General features: G+C 47.1%; 1 protein-coding gene across 2 annotated transcripts in view; it reads left to right on the top strand.

Annotated features, from left to right (window-relative positions):
• gpc6a (glypican 6a) overlaps window positions 1-20,649 on the top strand; it is a 1,200,543-nt gene that overhangs the window by 876,615 nt on the left and 303,279 nt on the right. For both annotated transcript variants that reach the window (XM_038818782.1, XM_038818783.1), the window contains exon 4: window positions 19,080-19,245. In XM_038818782.1, coding sequence (XP_038674710.1) covers window positions 19,080-19,245 — 166 coding nt within the window. The remainder of the gene's footprint in view (window positions 1-19,079; window positions 19,246-20,649) is intronic.

Here is a 20,649-nt window from a genome sequence, read left to right as displayed (position 1 = left end):
CCCATACTGGCTGAGGTTATTCATGAAGGCCCTGCCTTCTCAAACTTGCCCCTCGCTTGAGGTGTGGTGACCCTCAGGTTAAATCACCATCAATCAGCTCTCCCGTTCAAAGGGGAAAGCAGCCTATGGTCATCTGGGACTATGGTGACTTTAATTACTATCTATAAGGAGCATTGCCTTGTGTTTACAGCATAATTTAGTTTCCTCCCACAGTCCAAAGATGTGCGGGTTAGGTGGATTGGCCATGCTAAATTGCCCGTAGTGTAAGGTTAATTGTTGGGTTATGGGTATACGGGTTACGTGGGTTTAAGTAGGGTGATCATTGTTCGGCACAACACCGAGGGCCGAAGGGCCTGTTCTGTGCTGTACTGTTCTATGTTCTAGTACCAGGTTACCCAATTGTAGGTATATAATTATAGATGGAATATGTAAGCTAATTAAGTATTTGTGTTTAAATGAACATGGCTTGGCAAATCTGAGTTTTAAAAAAAATAAATTTAGAGTACCCAGTTCATTTCTTTTTTCCAATTAAGGGCCAATTTAGCATGGCCAATCCACCTAGCCTGCACATCTTTGGGTTGTGGGGGCAAAACCCACACATACACAGGGAGAATGTGCAAACGCCATACAGGCAGTGACCTAGAGCCGGGATTGAACCTGGGACCTCGGCGCCATGAGTCAACAGGGCTAACCCACTGTGTCACCGTGCTGCCCTCCAAATCTGAGTTGAAGAAAACGTCCACTTAATCTCTGCAGTGCCCCCACGGTGGCCTGTGCATGCGCCAACTCTCACCGGCCGGCGGAGTCCTGGCTGGCGTGGCGCCAAAGGCATTCCACGCCAGCCGGTGGGGCGCAAACCACTCCGCCGGAGTGGTTCACGCCACTCCGTCCCACCGGGATCCCCCGCCCCACTGGGTACGGGAGAATCCCGCCCATTGTCTTTGTCTGCTGATGCACTATCAATTACGACGAGACGAGAGTAGAGAGTAATCGAGGCTTTATTAAGCAGAGATGTGTTGCCTCCAGCAGCTGCTACCAGAAATGGGAGCAGCTTGGTGTGCACACACATTTGTACTCCGCCTACTGGGCAGAGCTAGCAGGCAGGGATCTACCCCGTACCTGTAGTACAGGAGCCTTACAGTATTACCTCTAATACAAGTATTATACAAACAGTGGTGACTACCACATCTACCTTATCTGAACCTGTAATAATCTTCTACCTCAAATATCCTTATTATCTCCAAAAGGCGAAACCCCCAGATTTTCCAGTCTAACTTTGTAATTCAAATCTGTCTGTAGCTAAATTCCCTCGTTCTTTGAACCATTCTATTAAATATATCCTGGTTGTGGCCTAACCAGAGCTTTAGAAATATTCAGCATCATCTTGTACCTTTGTCTGATTCATAGTTTTATTCCTTGTCTGATCCATAAGTTAGACTCCAGTCTTGTCCTCTGTCTGAGAAGAGATCCAGTGAATTGGGTAACTTTTGAGACCACCATAAGTTGGTTATTGTTGTTACAAATTTGTGTTGTATCATATCTATCCCTGGTTAGCAACCCTGTAGAATCCAATCGAAGAGACGCAGGAACGCATGGTAGGATAGGAATGAACAAAGTTTATTATGGTATGCACAAAATCACAGAGCTACAACCCCTCTCCCTGGCCTGCACCCAATTACTGGGGGAGTTCAGTGTCTGAGGTGAAAGGAGGGGAATCGTATAAAGCACAGTCCTTGGGCCCCCAAGGGGGTCATAATAAACCCCATCACTGAAATGTATTAAACAGCATATGTAAACCTATTGGAATGGAAACATGTTGACTGCTATTAACATTGAAAGTCTTCCCTCCCAGAATGATATTCTCCTGTCAGTATCAGTAATTGATTCATAAGCATTTCATTCTGACTGTTTTGTAACTAATTTTAATGGTTTGCATATGGACTGCAAAACTTTACATGTACTGCACCAAGGATTAAAGTTAGTGGACCGATGAAAAGATTGTAGCTGGAGAAGCGTGATAGAGCGTTTTCTGACTAATGTCCCTGAGTATTGAAAATGGCTGCTTTCCATATTGTTTGTTTCAGTGCAGAGAAAAATTGAAATCTGCATGACAGTTAGAGCAAAGCAGTGTAACAAATAAATGATTAATGTTTGCGAGCAGATGTTGCAATGATTCGTGGAATCAATCCTTTAGTAATGAAGTAATGGATATTTAAATTACTTTCAGAACAAAACATAAAGCTGGCTGCACAAAATCAACACCAGTAAAACATAGAATAGTACAGGCCCTTTGGCCCACGATGTTTTGCTGACCATTTATCCTAATCTAAGATCAACCTAACCGACAGCCCTTCAATTTACTGCTGTCCATGTGCCTGTCCAAGAGTCGCTTAAATGTCCCTAATTACTCTGACTCCACCACCTCTGCTGGCAGTGCATTCCACACACCTACCACTCTCTGTGTAAAGAACCGACCTCTGACATCTCCTCTATACCTTCCTCCAATCACCTTAAAATTATGTCCCCTCGTGACAGCCATTTCCATCCTGGGGAATAGTCTCTGGCTGTCCATTCTATCTATGCCTCTCACCCCTTATACACCTCTATCAAGTCACCTCTCTTCCTTCTTCACTCCAGTGAGAAAAGCTCTAGCTTCCTCAATCTTTCTTCATAAATCCAGTCTTTTTCCTGATGTTATTGATCTTACCCACCAGACCCCTCTTGGCCATTTCTGGTATAGCCCACACTGTACACCATTTCACTCATTACATGCATGTGCTGGGTACATGCTGATTGGATGTCACTTGGCATCTGAGGCTAACTTGAATACTAAGCTTCCACTTTCAATCTCTCAACTCCAGTTATCACCCTCTCGTAAGCATACATCGCTAAACATGTATGCAGTGACACATGGAACTGCACATCGTAAACACAGCCCAGTCCATCAAGTGCACTCACCTCCTATCCAGTAACTGTCTGCATCTCCCGCTGCCTTGGGAAAGCGGGCAGCTGAATTAAAGACCCCACCCACCAGGGGTATTCGCTCTTCCAACCTCTTCCATCGGGCAGAAGATACAAAAGTCTGAGAACACGCACTAACTCATTCAAAAACAGCTTCTTCCCCGCTGTTATCAGACTCCTAAATGGCCCTCTTATGGATTGAACTGATCTCTCCGCACATTTTCACTACTGAGTAGTGCTTCACCCAATGTCTATGCCGATGTACTTACATTGTGTATTTATTGTATGTTCTATGTTTTCATGTATGGAACGATCTGCCTGGACTGTACGCAGAGCAATACTTTTCACTGTACCTCAGTACACATGACAATAAATCTAAATCTTAAAAAATCTGTTCTGTTTCAAGACATCAGTATCCAAATTGCAGATTAGTTCCTTATTAATATATACATGTTCTTGTTGAATTTGTGAAAATTTAGGGTTTTTGAAAGAAAAGTTGGTAAAATTTGGAGGGAGTGATGTTGGTGTTGGACAGATTTTGGTTGCTACTAAATATACTTTTGAGTTCATTCCTTTCTCCCAGTTATGGGGCTATAGCTACAATTTAAATAGCTGCAGGATCAGAAGGTGATGGAGTAGAGGCAGCGAAGAAGATGAGCTACTCACAGAAATAAGTGAAGGAGGGGCAGAAGGATTCTCAACAGGAGACCGTGCCCACCTCGGGTATTCAGGGTGCCCAAGGGCAGTATGTTCAGCGGCTGCAATTCACCAAGGAGGTCTTCACAGAGCACTGCCACTTCTTGGAATCAGTCCTGTCGCCCCAGTGATCACCATGGTAACGATAGCCCTGAATGTTTCTGCCAGCAGATCCTTCCAAGCGACATAGCAAATATCTTGTAGTTCACAGTCCATCGCTGCATCTATGAGGTCACAGAAACACCAGGAAAGGGTACTTCATCGGCATGTGGCTTGGCCAGGATAGTGGGCTTCCCACCGACTACACATACATAGGTTTGTGGGAGCTACACCTCAATGCTGAGATGTACTGGAAGCACAGCACTCACTTAATGTGCAATTGATGTGCACCTCATCAGGTGAAAACCCGTAATTCTGACAGCAGTCAAGATGCATTAATCTTGTGGCAGCCTGTTTGTGCATCAGTGGAAGCTGAGACATTGACCAGCAGACATTGTGTCACAGTCCACAATTGGCCATTACTTCTACACTGGAAAGATTGAGCTCCAAGCTTCTGTCTGAAGCCCTCTACCAAGTTGGAACTAGGCAGTAACAACAGGTTCTCTGGCAGGCCTGCCAACATATCAAGCATTTATCTGTGGATGCCTGTCAGCCCTTTCTGCTTGCTGCCTCATTGAAGTCCTAATTTGAGTTATCTGCAGTAGAATTTGTATTCAATCTGGCCCTCTGGGGAGCTGGCACCATTGGTTCCCTAGCCTGCCGCAACCCACTCATGCCTGGTGGCTTACCGTGTGCTGATCCTACATCGACACTACCCACAGGTTAGGTGGGGTGACTGGGTTACGGGGATAGGGTGGAGGTGTGGGATGTTCTTTCCAAGGGTCGGTGCAGACTCGATGGGCTGAATGGCCTCTTTCTGCACTGTAATATCTATGCCTATGTCGATATCCACTGCGTTCTGGGAGCTTCTGTTTACATTAAATGTTTTCTGTCGATTTGTGTATGAGAGCAGGAGTGGCTTGTGAGTATAGCCTTTTGCAATCTGTGCTCAGCAGAAGATGGTTTTTCTATTGGTGCCAACAGAGAGTTGGCAGATGGGATTGACCAGAGGCTATGTTTTGGAACTTAAGGTTCCTGTTGATGGAAACTGTTCACTAAACCAATAGGCCTAGCCAGCTGCTAGCCCCAAAAGCATCACAGAAGAAAACTAGCCTGTGGGTATGTTCAAGGACTGCTTGTGACTAATTTCTCCTCAAAATCAGATGATGAAACCTTGATTATTGCTGCTTGATAACAACAACTTGCATTTATATCACAACATTTACACGGCACCTTTAACACAGTAAAACACAGCTGAAAGCAAGGCTGACGTTGATGATGCTAAGTAGTGCGAACAGAGGAGAGGTCCGAGTTGGAGTAGTTCCGGGCTCTAGGAGCGTTGTAGAGCTGGCGGAGGTTACAGAGATTGGACTGAGGCTATTGAGGAATTTCAACATGAGGATAAGAATTTTAAAATCAATGTATTGCTGATGGTCAAAATTGTGTGAATTAATGTGAGAATTAATGAGATCCTTTCAAATCTGTTCTTATGATGTCCCTGCTGAAAATAAAGAAATTGGGTAAGAAATCACTGAGCACACAGAGCAAGTCAACTCCCACGTGTCGTGACATTGCAGGTGCGCTCATGCGATACAAGGTTTGCATAAGATAGACAAGGAGGTTTACCAAGATGTTGCCTGGTCTGGAGGATGTTAGCTAAGCGGAGAGGCTGAATAGACTCGGACTGTTTTCATTAGATTTACGGAGGTTGAGGAGTGACCTGATAGATTATGAGTGGCATGGATAGATTGGATCGGTAGGGTGGGAGGGGTCAGGCACCAGGCGGCATAGGTTTAAGGTCCGTGTGGCAATGTTTAGAGGAGATGTGCGAGGCAGGTTTTTGTAAGCAGGGAGTGGTGAGTGCCTGGAACGCGTTGTCAGGGGAGGTTGTGGAAGCAGATACATTAACGGCATTGACAAACACATGAATAGGATGGGTATAGAGGGATACGGCACAAGGAAGTGGTGAGGGTTTTGGCCAAGGTTAGTATCATGACCGGTACAGGCTTGGAAGGCCGAAGGGCCTGTTCCTATGCTGTATTGTTCTTTGTTCAAAAGTGCAGCCTATTAGGCCCAATCTCCGGCCCTATTCCTGCAACCCCACTCTAAGGGAAAATTTTAAATGAAATGAAAATCGCTTATTGTCACGAGTAGGCTTCAATGAAGTTACTGTGAAAAGCCCCTAGTCACCACATTCCGGCACCTGTCCGGAGAGGCTGGCACAGGAATCGAACCGTGCTGCTGGCTTGCTTGGTCTGCTTTAAAAGCCAGCGATTTAGCCCAGTGAGCTAAACCACCCCCTTATCAGGACCCTTATAAATTTATCATGGCCAATGCTACCTAACCTACACATCTTTGGACTGTGGGAGAAAACTGGAACACCTGGAGGAAACCCACCAGACACGGGGCGAAGGTGAAAAATCCACACAGTTACCCAAGGCCGGAATTGAACACGGCTCCCTCTGCACCCTCTCCAAATCCTCCACATCCTTCTGGTACTGTGGCGACCAGAATTGTGTGCAATTATAGGGTCGGTGCAGACTCGATGGGCTGAGTGGCCTCCATTTGCACTGTAGGGATTCTATGAATTCTACCTGCATTGTTATGTGGGGCACAAGGGCAGATTTGGTCATGAATTCCTGGAGTTTGAGTTCAGGCCGGATGGTAAGAGGTGGCGGAATATGTGGAGCTTGTGGTGTTGCTGTGAACCTTGAGCCTGGGAACGTAAGACGTGGTGGATGGAAGGCTGGGCCCCAGGCCTCACTCTGCTACTGTTGAATGTCTCTGGGTCAATATGCAGCAGCAGCAACAGCAGTAACCCTACTGTGCAAGCTCCCTCACTGATAAAAAACGACAGACCTTACAACTCCCTACACACAGCTTTCTCATAAAAAGGCATTTCAGAGTCTTTGATGCTCAAGGTTCCCAGGATATAAAGCAGCATCAATATCCTCAAAAATCAGGCTGCATTTGCCTGCTGAACATTAATTCCTTAACTGTGATGGCCTGAGGATGTGAAATGCATTATGGTGTTTGTATTTCCTGCTGGCAGTTTTACATGGGAAACCACTGAAACCAGTGGTTTGTCCCACCTCATCTAAGTTGGTCTTTATGTTCCACACAAGCTTCCTCCCACCCTTCTTGATCACACTCCCAGGTTAATCTTCAGCTTCATTCTTCCTCATAGGTTTATCAACTTCCTTGAATGTATCTGTACTAGAATCATAGAATGGTTATAGCACAGAATGAGGCCATTCAGCACATTGGTTGGAATCTTAGCCGAGTTTGGCACAGTGTCTGGCTCAGACTGAACACTGGCGTGTAATTCTCCAGTCGCACAGACCAGTGTTCTGACGGAATATTGAGTCTCTTTGCCAAAAGAAAATGAGTGGCCGTGGTTTATGCCGTCACTCTGGTGGGCTGGGCTTCATAGAGCAGAGAGCCAGCTCCAAATTCCAGCACCAACTTTAAAGGGTGCCCCAATTAGCACTGTTGCCAAACGGCCTCCATCACGGAGGTATTAGGGACTCACCCCCACCCCCCCCGACATTCAGCGCCAGCATCCAGCCCACTCAGCCTCCACCCTTCCCCTGCCAGCCACACATCAATGCACCCTGCCATAAGGTTGCCATTAGGGTCTTCCCCTGACGTCATGTCAGCAAGGTGGGGGGGGGGGGGCGGAGGGGTGTTAGCACTGCTGCCTCACAGCGCCAGGGACCCTGGGTCAATTCCAGCCTTGAGTGACTGTCAGTGTGGAGTTTGTACGTTCTCCCTGTGCCTGCCGGGGTTTCCTCCGGACGCTCTGGTTTCCTCCCACAGTCCAAATGTGTGCAGGTTAGGTGGGGTTACGGAGATAGGGCGGTGGAGTAGATGTAGTTGGGGTGTTCTTTCCAGAGGGTTGGTGCAGGCTCGATGAGCCAAATGGCCTTCTTCTACACTGTAGGGATTCTATGGATTTAATAACATTTGAATGCATTCAAATTTATTGAAATGAGGTTCACGCTCTTCTCATGACGTCATCGGCAAGGGATGGGGAAATTGGGAAATGCAATCTACCCGGTGAGAATTGCGTTTCCCGATTCCCACGATATTTTCCGTCCGTGCCGCTGATCCCGCAGACGGCAAGTGTGGGCACAAGAGGGTTAGTTCTGTGCAGCAACTACTCAGCTAGTTCTACTCCCTGTAACCCAGTAAAATCTTTTCTCTTCAGATAATAATCCAGTTCCCTTTTGGAAGCCGCAACTGAATCTGGCTCCATCACTCGCTCAAGCAGTGCATTCCAGATCCAAACCACTTGCTGCATGAAGAGGTTTTTTCTCATGTTGCCTCTGGTACTTTTGTTAATCACCTTCGGGCTTCACCTTCTGCTGATGGGCACAGTTTCTCTCCTTTTCTCCTCTGAACCTTCTTCTCTCCATGGACGACAGCCCCAACTTTTCTGCACCCTTTCTAAAACCTTCAGATTCTTACCACTGAGGCTGAAGAAACGGCTTATGAAGGTTCATAAATTACTTGCTTTTGTACCCTGTGCCCCTACTTATAAATCCAAGGATTTAGTTTAATTTATTACCTGCTTTCTCAACCTGCCCCGTCACCTGCAATGATTTATGCACCCAGTCCCCTCTGCTCCTGCATTTTCTTTAGAATTGTATCCTTTACTTTATGTCATCTCTCCTTGTTCTTCTGACCAAATTGTATCGCTTCACACTTCTCTGCATTAAATTTAAACTGCCATGCACCTGCCCATTCCACCAACTTGTCTATATGCACTTGATGCCCAACACAATCCTTCTTACAGTTCACAATACCTCCAAGTCTTGCATCATCTTCAAACTTTCAAATTGTGCCCTGACCAGTCAGGTCACGGTTATCAATGTAAATTAAGAAAATCAATGGTACCTCTATATGCCATCCCCCAGTCAGGAGTAAGTAAACCTTTCTAAAATTTATGTTTTACTAGGCTTGCATTAAACTGATGCATAATGAACTTCTAGCGACAATCTTGGATTATTCAATATTCCAATTTTAAAATAAAATGCTGACCAGCATTAATATTAGTAATGATCTTTATTATTGTCACAAGTAGGCTTACATTAACACTGCAATGAAGTTACTCCAAAAAGCCCCTCGTCGCCACATTCCGGCTACGCGGAGGGAGAATTCAGAATGTCCAAATTTCCTAACAGCACATCTTTCGGGACTTGTGGGAGGAAACCGGAGCACCCGGAGGCAATCCATACAGACATGTGGAGAACGTGCAGACTCCGCACAGACAGTGACCCAGGCCAGGAATCGAACCTGGGACACTGGCGTTGTGAAGCAAGGGTGCTAGCCACTGTGCTACTGTGCCACCCACTGATATTTCTCACTTAAAAAGCATAGTTTTACTGATGTCTGGAACTCAAATAGTTAATACAAAGGAAAACAATGTAATAGTCGCTTTAGAAATAATATGGCCAACGCATTTTCTTCGAACTTAAAGAGGTGATTTTCCACAGGAATCTCTGGCGTAAATGTTGATCATGCCATTATGTCAGAGCTTTCTCAGCTTTTTCAGTGAAGTTAGGGTGAACAGAGGGTAAAGCTCCATTCACCCCCAACTGTCAAAACTCACAATTTATAGGACTGGCACTTACAGCCTGTAGGATCTTGTGGCATTTGCAAGGGATCAGTGTCTTCGGAGAAAGTGCATGTGAGATGAGAAAAATAATGAAGAAAGGAATAAGGATCTCTTATCAATCACTGAGGTCCATGAGTAGGGAGTGAGGATAGTGGGGGCGATTCTCCGAGCCCTGCGCCGGGCTGGAGAATCGGCGCAACCATGCCATGACGCCCTGATGCTGACATGCGATTCCCCGTGGTACAGAGAATCAGCGCCATTTGCGCGGCGGGTTTGGCGGCCGCTCCGATACGACAAAGTCCCACCGGTGCCGTTCACCCCTGGTTGCTGCCGGCGGGAACTCTGCGGGAACGGTCGGGGGGCGGCCTGTGGGAGAGGGAGGGGGGCCTCCGATGGTGTGTGGCCCACGATCGGGGCCCACCAATCGGCGGGCCGGTCTCTACGTCCCCGGGCCTACTTCCTGGTGCGGCCGGTCCCTGAACACCGACCCCATGTTGGTCCATTTGGCGCTGCGTAAGGAGGCTGAAGCGGCGTGAACCACTCCAGCGCCGTGCTGGCCCACTGTGGGGGCCAGAATCGTACGTGACCAGGCCCGGTTCGCGCTGCCAATATTGGAGAATCGCCCCCAGTGTGTCTCTCTGAGTATTACCACGGTGGAGCATATCGTTATCCTAAAATCAACTAAAAAGTACCTGGATGAGCACTTGGCACGTCATAAAATTCAAGGCTATGGGCCAAGTGCTGGCAAATGGGATTAAGTAGGCAGGTTATGTGCTTTTCATGCGTCAGTGCAGACTCAATGGACCAAAGGGTCTCTTCTGTGCTGTATGATTCTGTGATGAGCAGGAATGGGAAACTCTGTACTTTGGTCATAAAAATATTTGCCGAGATCCTCCGGTTGAAGAACGCATGTATATCTCAAGATGTGCTTCAGGACTCTACGGAAGATCTAAGGCAATTACTCCATGGTAATTGCTCAGGAATTTTGAACTTTCAAGGGCTCCCCAGCTTCCCAGGGCTCAACGAACATGACCCCAACTCTGAATTAGAGTCAGAGTCAGACTTCTGATTTACTTACCTGAATAGTTACTCAGGAAATGTTAGACAGAAAAGTCTTGTCTGACACCTGGTAACTATGTACTTAGTCCCCCAATCACTCACACTAAGCCCCCCACTCCCACCCCCCACCACCATCAGTTCCGCCTCGACCTGACCTGACTATCCCTCAGCACCCGGTTCCCCCAACCACCCCCCATTTACCTCACCCACCCTACTCACTTACATGTCCTACAAATTCACCCATTCACTCACATTGAAAAGCTGTATAAATGTCCCAAAGCTTTTCAATGTGTGAGTGACCACTCAAAAGAATACAGGGGAAGTACCTGATGACACTGCGCCCCAAATAATCATTTAAATGAAAGACCACCATTCATTTCCAAAGAATCTGGATCACATGACCAGGCCAGAAATACGCCTCATGACGCAGAAAAGTAGGAGCAGAGCAGTAAACGGATGGTGGCTGTCGCTCCTTGGAAGAATCAGGCCAACATCTCTATATTTCCAGTGACAGTTGAGAGAGGTTGTTGCCTGCTCAGTACATTAAATGTTGTATTTCCCTCTTCCCAGCATTGCAGTTAACAGATGTGAATAATGTAAAGCCTTACTTCAGGAGATGCTGCAGAGTATTAAGTAAGTGCTGTGAGCAGCCATCTACACAAGTCTACAATCATTGACTGAACAGGAGAAGGTTATATTTTAGGCTTCCAAAGGAAAGACAGCTTGCATTTCCTTATCAGGCACCTCTTTAAACAATCTGTGGTAGTTAGTGTGGAGTGCTCTGCTTACCTATCAAGCAACATACTTTCAAAACAATGATGTTACACTTCTCTAGGTAATCATACTAACCTCACTGGCTTCATCATTTTCCGGTACAGCAAAGCTGCTTACTTTATCACTAATGATGGTCTGACGACAGCATTTTCATTGTGTTGCTGAACAGTCGCCTGTCATTTGAGTGGAAATTGTTTATTTGGATGGGAGTTTTTTTTCACGAAAATGTCATGAACATATGCCAGTGCCAGGCACGGATACAAAATGCTAAAAGAGAGAAGTCAATCTTTTGTAGCTTTGTTCCTAAGGGAGGCGCTTCGCAGACCTGTGAAGTACAAAGACCTTTCTTTATTTTCAAGACAGAACCTGCTCCTAAATCAGGACAGGCTTCATTTGCAGAGAAAGATCCAAATGTTCAATTCTGACTATTGGAAATAAAAATAATGAAGTCATCACATACCGACTAGATGTTATCCTTTACCGATCAATCAACAAACTTTAGTGCAGAAATATACTGCAGGATACAGATTTAAGTAATCAATATCCATTTTCGATTGGCGTCCCAAAAGACAAGGATATATGTAATCATTCTCTTACTTAAGTGCAAACAACACATGTGATTATAAAACCAGCTTCTACTCAGCCTGAATTGTCAGGAAGTCCTAACGGTTTGGAAATTTGCCCAGTAACTGTCCAAGCACATCCACATGAAGCATTCAAGTTGGAATGATCCTGGTGACTTTCATGAGGTATCATTGGCCTCAGGAGCAAAGGTCGTGAGGTAAGAAAGTTCATGGCAAACGAAGAAAATGCTTCCAACAGTGACGGAGGTCAATATGCAGTAAGCGAAGATTATTTTTTTATCTGAGCATCACCACAGTCTAGGAGGTGCCACAAAGCAAACACAAGTCTGTAACCTCGTGTTTCAGTGCCATTGTGTCCAACAGCATGGTGGCACAGTGGTCAACAGTGCTGTCTCACAGTCCCAGGGACCCGGGTGCAATTGCAGCCTTGGATGACTGTGCGGAGATTGCACTTTCTCCCCGTGTCCATGTGGGTTTCCTCCAGGTGCTCCAGCTTCCTCCCACAGTCCAAAGATGTGCAGGCTAGGTGGTTTGGCCATGCTAAATTGCCCTCAGTGTCCAAAAGGCTAGGTGGGGTTACACGGTTACGGGGATAGGGTGGAGGCATTGGCTTAAGGAGGGTGTTCTTTCCAAGGGCCAGTGCTGACTCGATGGGCGAATGGCCTTCTTCTGCACTGTAAATTCTATGATTCTTTTGGAGCGAAACTGGCACCTGTACCTCCGATGTTGAGTGGAAAAGGACATTCTGAGCTGACATCATGCCACCTGCTATTGTGGTGTGTGATTTGTGCCTTCTCTATTTCTGGATGTTGATACTGCTGCTCAAAGTAACCTCAAAGTTCACCAGCAGCAGGAGCCTCAGAGTTATTAAAGTTTAATTTACTGATTCAGTCTCATCCTACGATTGCCAGGTGGTTCATTTTGAAATCAAAATTTCATACAACTGGGCTGCCACATTGTGTATTTAGAAGAGAAGGACATTGACCTTTATTTAAATTTTTTTTCAAATCTCGGTTTAGAAAGTCGCTGGAATAAAAGTGGTCCAGCTTTTGGAAGATATTATGCATAAACATTCCTGAGATTTTTTTCAGTTATCACACTAAAGTTAAATCAACACTCAAACCCATAATGGGAGCTCCCTATGACATTTGCTTAATGTCTTCAGATGCCTGCCTTTCATCTGATTTAATAATGAGTGGCACCAAATTGTCTTTGATCTATCACTGTTAATGGAGTTTCAGATTTTAAATCAAACTTCCAGCTGGAACTCCATTGCATTTGCACCAAGTCACGACTGTAATTTTTGAATCTCGGTTGCTAAATCATTGAGAAAAGTGATAGATAATGGAAATGGCAGACAAGATATCACATTACTCTTTGCGCCTCCCTCCACCTGTTCATTTATGTCTTCTCTCACTTCATGGCATTAATGACCCTTCTAATTTCCTATTACCTCATGCAATGATATTCCTCATGCATCCCCCAAATCACACTCTCTCCATTATTAAAGGTGTGCATCTTTGATACTGTGAACACTGTCCCATAATTCCTTGGAATAGTCTGAGATTGGGTTCTGACTCAGCTAACCCAGCATCTCCTGTGCTGTTATCTTGAAATTTTAAAAAGCCATAATTGGATAGCACTTGATTAACAATCCCGAGTGTGCTACGATCCGTGAACAATTAATTTAAGATTATCAGTCAGCCTCCCAATACGGCTCAGCTACACTTGACAGAAGCTACACAAATTTTGATGCAGGGACCTGTTCTCTGCATTTAAAAGAAGATATCCAGGTATTGTACCATTTGTTGAATATCTGGGGGAATTGGTTCCCTGGTGCAACACTTCATTAGATCAGAATCAACTTTCCAACTAATTTCTCTTTTCTCGTGCAGTATAAATTGTTTCTCCCTTTGAAATTTGGCAATCTTGCATCTGTCCCGATGAGTGCAAAATAATAAACTTTGCATGGCCAAGGTTATTCCCGGCTCTGCAAACACGACCTTTAAAAATGGCTTCCAGCAATCCTGATTTTCATTCGGGAGGTTGGCTGAATTAGAAGTTGGGCCTGCCGCCCCCAAAAACCAGCGTGGAGGCGGGTCAGGTGAGAAGGCGGGCTGGGAGGAAGTCCCACCTCTGTAAATAAAAACAAGATTGAAGCTAAAAACATCCATCACCTCACCTCTCACCACCCCCACACACCTTATCCATGCCAGCCGATGCCACCTTATTGTCCCACACCTAAATCCTTATGTCCGAAAATTGCGAAAATCCTTTACAACGCCTATGCCCACTTAGTGCCAATTCATGCCAACCCATGCTCTCACCACCACCCTTTGCCCTTACCCTCACAATGCCAACTCAACTGGTATCTTTCTCCTTTGACAGGATGACAGTCTTTTGACTATTATGACAGGTTTTTGACAGCTTTGGAAGTTGTTGGTAACTTTTGATAGTTCCAATCAGTTTAGGTGGTTTTTATGCACAATCATGTTTACTGTTAACAATCCCAAAGGGTGCCTTACCAGTCCTCCCAAAGGGTGCTTTACCATTCCTCCCAAAGGGTGCTTTACCATTCCTCCCAAAGGGTGCTTTACCATTCCTCCCAAAGGGTGCCTTACCATTCCTCCCAAAGGGTGCTTTACCATTCCTCCCAAAGGGTGCCTTACCATTCCTCCCAAAGGGTGCCTTACCATTCCTCCCAAAGGGTGCCTTACCATTCCTCCCAAAGGGTGCCTTACCATTCCTCCCAAAGGGTGCCTTACCAGTCCTCCCAAAGGGTGCCTTACCATTCCTCCCAAAGGGTGCCTTACCATTCCTCCCAAAGGGTGCTTTACCATTCCTCCCAAAGGGTGCCTTACCAGTCCTCCCAAAGGGTGCCTTACCATTCCTCCCAAAGGGTGCTTTACCATTCCTCCCAAAGGGTGCTTTACCATTCCTCCCAAAGGGTGCTTTACCATTCCTCCCAAAGGGTGCCTTACCATTCCTCCCAAAGGGTGCTTTACCATTCCAAATAAGTACCCTGGCTATCCAGATGAATCCGCCAATTTCAATTTCAGACCAGCTCTTACCGGGTCTAATCACCACTCTGCAGGGGCAGGATTCTCCAACCCCCCGCCAGGCCGGAGAATCGCTGGGGGCGGTGTGAATCCCTGGGGCGAGGGCGGGAATCGCACTGTGCCGGTCGGCGCCCGCTGGCAATGCCCCTCCCCCCCCCCCCCAGCCCGGCAATTCTCCAGCCCGTGATGGGCCGAGCGGCTGCCCATTTTAGGCTGGTCCCGCCGGCGTAAATTAGATCTGGTACTTACCGGCGGGACCTGGCTTGCGGGCAGCCTCCGGGGTCCTCGGGGGGGGGGGGGCACGGGGGTATCGGGGAGTGCCCCCACGGTGGCCTGGCCCGCGATCAGGGCCCACCGATCCCCGGGCAGGCCTGTGCCATGGGGGCACTCTTTCTCTCCGCACCGGCTGCTGTGGACCTCCGCCACGGCCGGCGCGGAGAAGAACACCCCTGTGCATCCGCTGGGATGACGTCAGCACACGCTGGCGCTTCTGCACATGCGGCAACTTGCGCCGGCCAGCGGAGACCCTTTGGCACTGGTTGGCGCAGTTCCAAGCCCCTTCCGCACCGGTTGGCACAGCGCCAACCCCGCCAGCGCCGGCCTAGCTCCTGAAGTAGCAGTGGATTCCGCACCTTCTGGGTGGCCCGATGCCGGAGTGGTTCACGCCACTCCTCGGCGCCGGGACCGCCCGCCCCGCCGGGTAGGGAAGAATCCCGTCACAGATTCATACTCCTGTCCCACCAAAATCTTCAATAGAGGCAACTGGTGAGTTAAATGGGCAGTTGCCTCCTTAAGGTATGCATGCGTGAATCCAGGCCTGACTACAGTACCGCCCCCAAAATATAGGAAGTTCGGTGTTCGGGGTGGGTCTTAGGATTTCCGGGTTCATCTGCCATTTTGTTATAATGGAGAACCTCTCTATCGTAATGAATATCTCGAAGCACATGTCCCTTTTTCAGCAATAAACAAAAGTAACATTTTCAGATAGCAAGTGTCACAGTACTTGCTTCAACTACCCTAAGATTCCCCAAATCTTCAGATTGCGATATCAGTACCAGATGGGAACACATTGGTTAGGTAGTTGGAAACACTCCAAACAAAAAAGAAGGACCTGTTTGTTTAGCACCGTGGAATCTCGAAAAATGAAAATAAAGCTTTGCATTTATATAGTGTAGTTTAAAACTTCACGCTTCCTAAGGTGTTTTACAGCCCTTTGAAACGTGTCGGGTGCGAATGGGAACGAAGTCCCAAAGTGAGCACGTTGAGCTGTATGTTTCCCAGCGCTCACAGCGCCGAGAAACACAATGCTACCGAACGTGACTCCGGAGTGGGGAATACACGGCCGAGGACACACATTGCCCCATTTTCTGCACCGAGGGGCTCTGCTCATGGGAACTCCTGCCGTTCCAATCTCTTGAGCCCCCAACGTAACCTCTAAACTCCCCACCAAGCCCCAACTCATTATACGGGGCTCCCGAGGCCCACACCACACACCTGCACAGGGAACCCCCAGCCCAATCACCACCACACAGAAAATACCAGCCTGGCACCTTGGCAGTGCCAGCCTGTCACCCTGGCAGTGCCTCTGCCATCTGGCAGTGCAACCTGGGCATCTTTGTAGTTCCAGGTTGGCACCCAGATGGAAGTGTCAGGGTGCCCAGGTTGCACCAGAAATACCAGGCTATTGCCCTGCCCAGGTGGCATGCACTTGGGGGCTTTGAATCCCCTGGGAGACCTTGAATAGTGCCATTCCATCTGGTACCAGTTTGTGGAGACAAATACTGAACAGTGCTTGCCTGAGGTCTCCAAGGTTGAGGGGGCTATATTCCATGCTGTAGTTAGATCTTGGGAATGCATTTCAGAGTAAGGCTAGCTCTCACTCTAAAATGCAGATTGCACAATGGGTGGGCTTCACATTGTGACGTCTCACTAGATCCCGGGAAGATGCCAGGAGCGGAGTCTCCCAGCATTTACTGACCACGTTGCGCGGTGCAGCGTGGCCAGTAGACTGCACTGCAGTCACTGTTGTCAAGCAACAAATGAGCAGCTGATTCACAAAGCAAGCTCCCACAAACAGGAGTGGAAAATTGACCAGATAACCAGTTATTTTGCTGTATTGATTTAGGAATAAATATTGGGGAGATTCCCTTGCTCTTCTTCAAAATGGGGCCATAGGATTTTCTATATTGAGCTGATGGAGCAGGTAAGACTTCGGTTTTATGTGCAAGGGGGATACAAGTTGCACCTGGATACCACAAAACAGGAGCTAAAGTGAATTCCCATAGCTGGTTCTTTTAAGGTTTTCAGGTTTGACACAGCTATATTTCCTACCCTATCACATACCTGATATTCTGTTTCCGATGCTGAGACAAACAAAAGTGGAACGAGCCAAAAAGCAACTGTGTGGATCCAGTCTGGTAGCATTTTTTGAAAGAAACAAAATTGTAAACCTGTCACTTTCCTTCTAGCCCCAATGTATTAATCCTCAAAGGTTGAGATGAAATCAGATCCTTCTTTGAAGCCTGTTTTTTTTTGACAGTGTGTGTGTGTGATGTGAAGTTAAACCTGATTATCATGCCTTTTAAACTGCCTTCAGTTAACAGATGCCTCCGATATCCTTGTCTACGGACAGTGAGGGCTGGCCATGCATTGAGGATTATTTATTAGAATTGAACCATGTCTATAAATAGCCTGTCACTGTCAGAAAGTAGCATGGGCAGAGGTCTGTGAGAAAGTCACTTGCCTTTTGTTTACCGGTTTACTCTCATCGTCTTAACTCTCTGGGCGATTCAGCAGATTTAAAATGATATCCGCTTTTGGGCACATTAAGCTGGGGGTTTTTCAGCGGCTGCAATGCTGAGAATAACCCCGCTACTTAATGGCACTTTGCCCTTTGTTTTTGGCCTCGGGGAGTTTCTATCCACCAAGGCCACACTTAGAGCCATTAGAACAGCAGTTCACAGGTCGGGGGGCCATTTTGATCAGCAGCCGCAATCACCCAGCTCCTCCCTTTAGCATCCCCGTTTCCGACCTCTCGCAGTGGTAACCTGGCGCCTGGGCAGCCCGACATTGCCAGCCTGGCACCCTGACAGTGCCCCAGGCACCCTGGCGTGCCAAGGTGCCCAGGTGCCAGGGGGAGTGCCAGGATAACATTCTGTCCTGTCCCCAACCACACAAGGATGTCTCATGTCCTGTGAGGACTCTCCCCCCCCCCCTCCACCTGGGGTACCATTATGCCAGGTCCATGTGTGTGTGTGTGTGGACCAGTACTCAACGCAGCCCTGACGAGGTCTCCCAGGCGCCAGGTCAATCCATCCTTCTGATAGACTTTCCTTGGACTGACCGCCTTGACTCCCCTTGGGGTCGACTGAGTCAAGGCCACACTTGGGCAAACTTGCATCAAAGCCCACCCTGTGGATTTCCCATTGGGGGTGCATTACTGGGGTGGGCAATGCGGTGTGAATCAGGCTTCTAGCCATTAATTATATTGCAATGGATGCAAATCCGCCACTGAGACGGGGCGCCAAATCTGTTTTTCATGGGATGCTCCATTCTCCTCCCGATAAAGAATCCCAATCGGTGCATCAGGCAATGGAGAATCCACTGCATAATTTGCTTTAATATATTACCACATCCGTTGTAGGTTTTTATACCTGAACTATTTCATCTTCATGATATCCTATTCCCCACAATCCCCATCACTTTGTTGCTAAGGCAGCAAAACTATTTCTAGCTCTAGAAAATGCTGAAAAATACTCAAAATAAAGGAAGACCGTGGTTACATTTGCAACTCAGTGTTTGCCATTTGATGAACGTTGCAGGCCAATGTTCACATTTCTTCTCTCCTTGTTCAAATAATAATGTTTCTAGAAATGATTTCCATTCATTCTCTGTTATGGGAGAGTGGAATTTATTGTGAGATTTCCTCAGATTCACATGCAGATCGGAAGGTCCATTGACTAATGCAAAATATAAAACTCACTTGTGTTTTATTCGCTGCATGGAGTGCGATCCATTGTAGAAACCAAGTTATTGCGCAGTCTTGTCAGCAGAAAGCCCTTCACAAAATGGAACTAATTGGTGTGAATTGATGAGCCCTGTTAGGTATCAGCAGGTGGGTTTCTGCCTAATGTCAGCTGACTCTTCAGCATCACTATCTGCAGCCTCTCCGCACAGCAAACATGAGTCAATGGCAAGGAAATTAATTTTCTTTCTTTCTTTCACTAGGTCATTCCAACAGTAGGGTGCATCCGTGCACTAATGAAGATGATGTACTGTCCCTACTGCCATGGACTCCCCACTGTGAAGCCATGCAACAACTACTGTCTTAACGTAATGAAGGGCTGCCTGGCCAATCAGGCTGATTTGGACACAGAGTGGAATCTTTTCATTGGTAAGAACAAGTTATACATCATTTTCAGTCATTTAGAATGATTACATTGGTTATGTGGCAATGTTTTTTTTAAAAAGCTGTGCTTACGAAAAGTATTGCAGTAAACCTCTTGATCACAAAAAATGGCAAACTGCAGTCAATTGAAAGTAAAATCAGCCAGAATGTAAAACAGGCAGCCAATCTAAAAACATACCAGTGGATTTGATGGAAGTTGATGCCTCCAGTCATTGACCAGCAAACTGAAATCTACTGATTTGCCTGAAGGATTTACATGTGACAGCTATCGCCTGTATGATGCAGGGGAGGTGTTGGCGCAGTGGTATTGTCAATGAACTAGTAATCTGGAGACCCAGTTCTGGGGACCTGGGTTCAAATCCAACCATGGCAGATGGAGAAATTTGAATTCAGTGGAATGAAATCCGGAATTAAAACTCTATGTAACCACTTTCAATTGTCATAAAAATCCATCTGGTTCACCAATCTCGTTCAGGGAAGGAAATCTGCCATCCTCACCTCTGTTTATGACTCTCAAATGCCTTCTGAAATAGAGGGCAGTTAGAGATGGGCAACTAATGCGTCACCCATAATTCCGTAAATGCATTAAAAAACAAACTTGTGGGGACTTACGGTGACGGCGGGTGGGAGGCAGCGGAACATTGGAGGGCTCCCGTTTTGGCTAGAAGGAAAGTGACAGGTTTACAATTTTGTTTCTCCGTTGCCCCTGGGATCGGGCATTTTTGGGGTTTAATGCCCGATCCCAGGGGCAACGGAGGCAGCAAAAGCAGGGGGAAGGCACAGTGAAGGGAAATGTCGGAAATAAGTAAAAAAGGGGCTGAAAGTCCATCGGGGAGTGGAAAGGTCACCGCGGGGACGGCAAGAAAAGTGGAGGCTGGGGCACGGCTGAAGAAATGCCGAAGGATAGCCGTGGAACTCGAAAGGCAGTTCACAAAACACATGGAGGTGATGAGGAAGGAGCTGGGGGCGGTATTGAAAGTGCTGGTGGAAGAGGTGATTGCCCCGGTGAGGGCGGCGGTATTGAGCGCAGTGGCGGAGGTGCGGGAGCAAGGTGAGGTGCGGGAGCAAGGTGAGGCGCTGAAGGAAGTGGAAGAGACATTAGTTCAGCACAGTGATCAATTGACCTCGATGGAGGAGATGTGGAAGGTGACAGAGATCAACAAGGGTCTGCGAGCCAAAATGGATGACTTGGAAAACAGATCCAGTCGACAGAATCTGAGGATTGTGGGTCTGCCCGAAGAAGTGGAAGGTCCGAGGCTGACTGAATATTTTGCCACGATGTTGGCAAAGGTATTGGGGGAGGGGCATTATCCCTCCCGATATGAACTGGATCAGGCTCACCGGTCGTGCAGGCCTGTACCAAAGGAGAGTGAGCCGTCAAGAGTAGTG

Source organism: Scyliorhinus canicula, chromosome 14 (genome assembly GCF_902713615.1).
Source record: "Scyliorhinus canicula chromosome 14, sScyCan1.1, whole genome shotgun sequence".
NCBI lineage: Eukaryota > Metazoa > Chordata > Chondrichthyes > Carcharhiniformes > Scyliorhinidae > Scyliorhinus > Scyliorhinus canicula.
The sequence above is the reverse complement of the archived record's forward strand: the minus strand, read 5'-3'. Positions and strand labels throughout refer to the sequence as shown.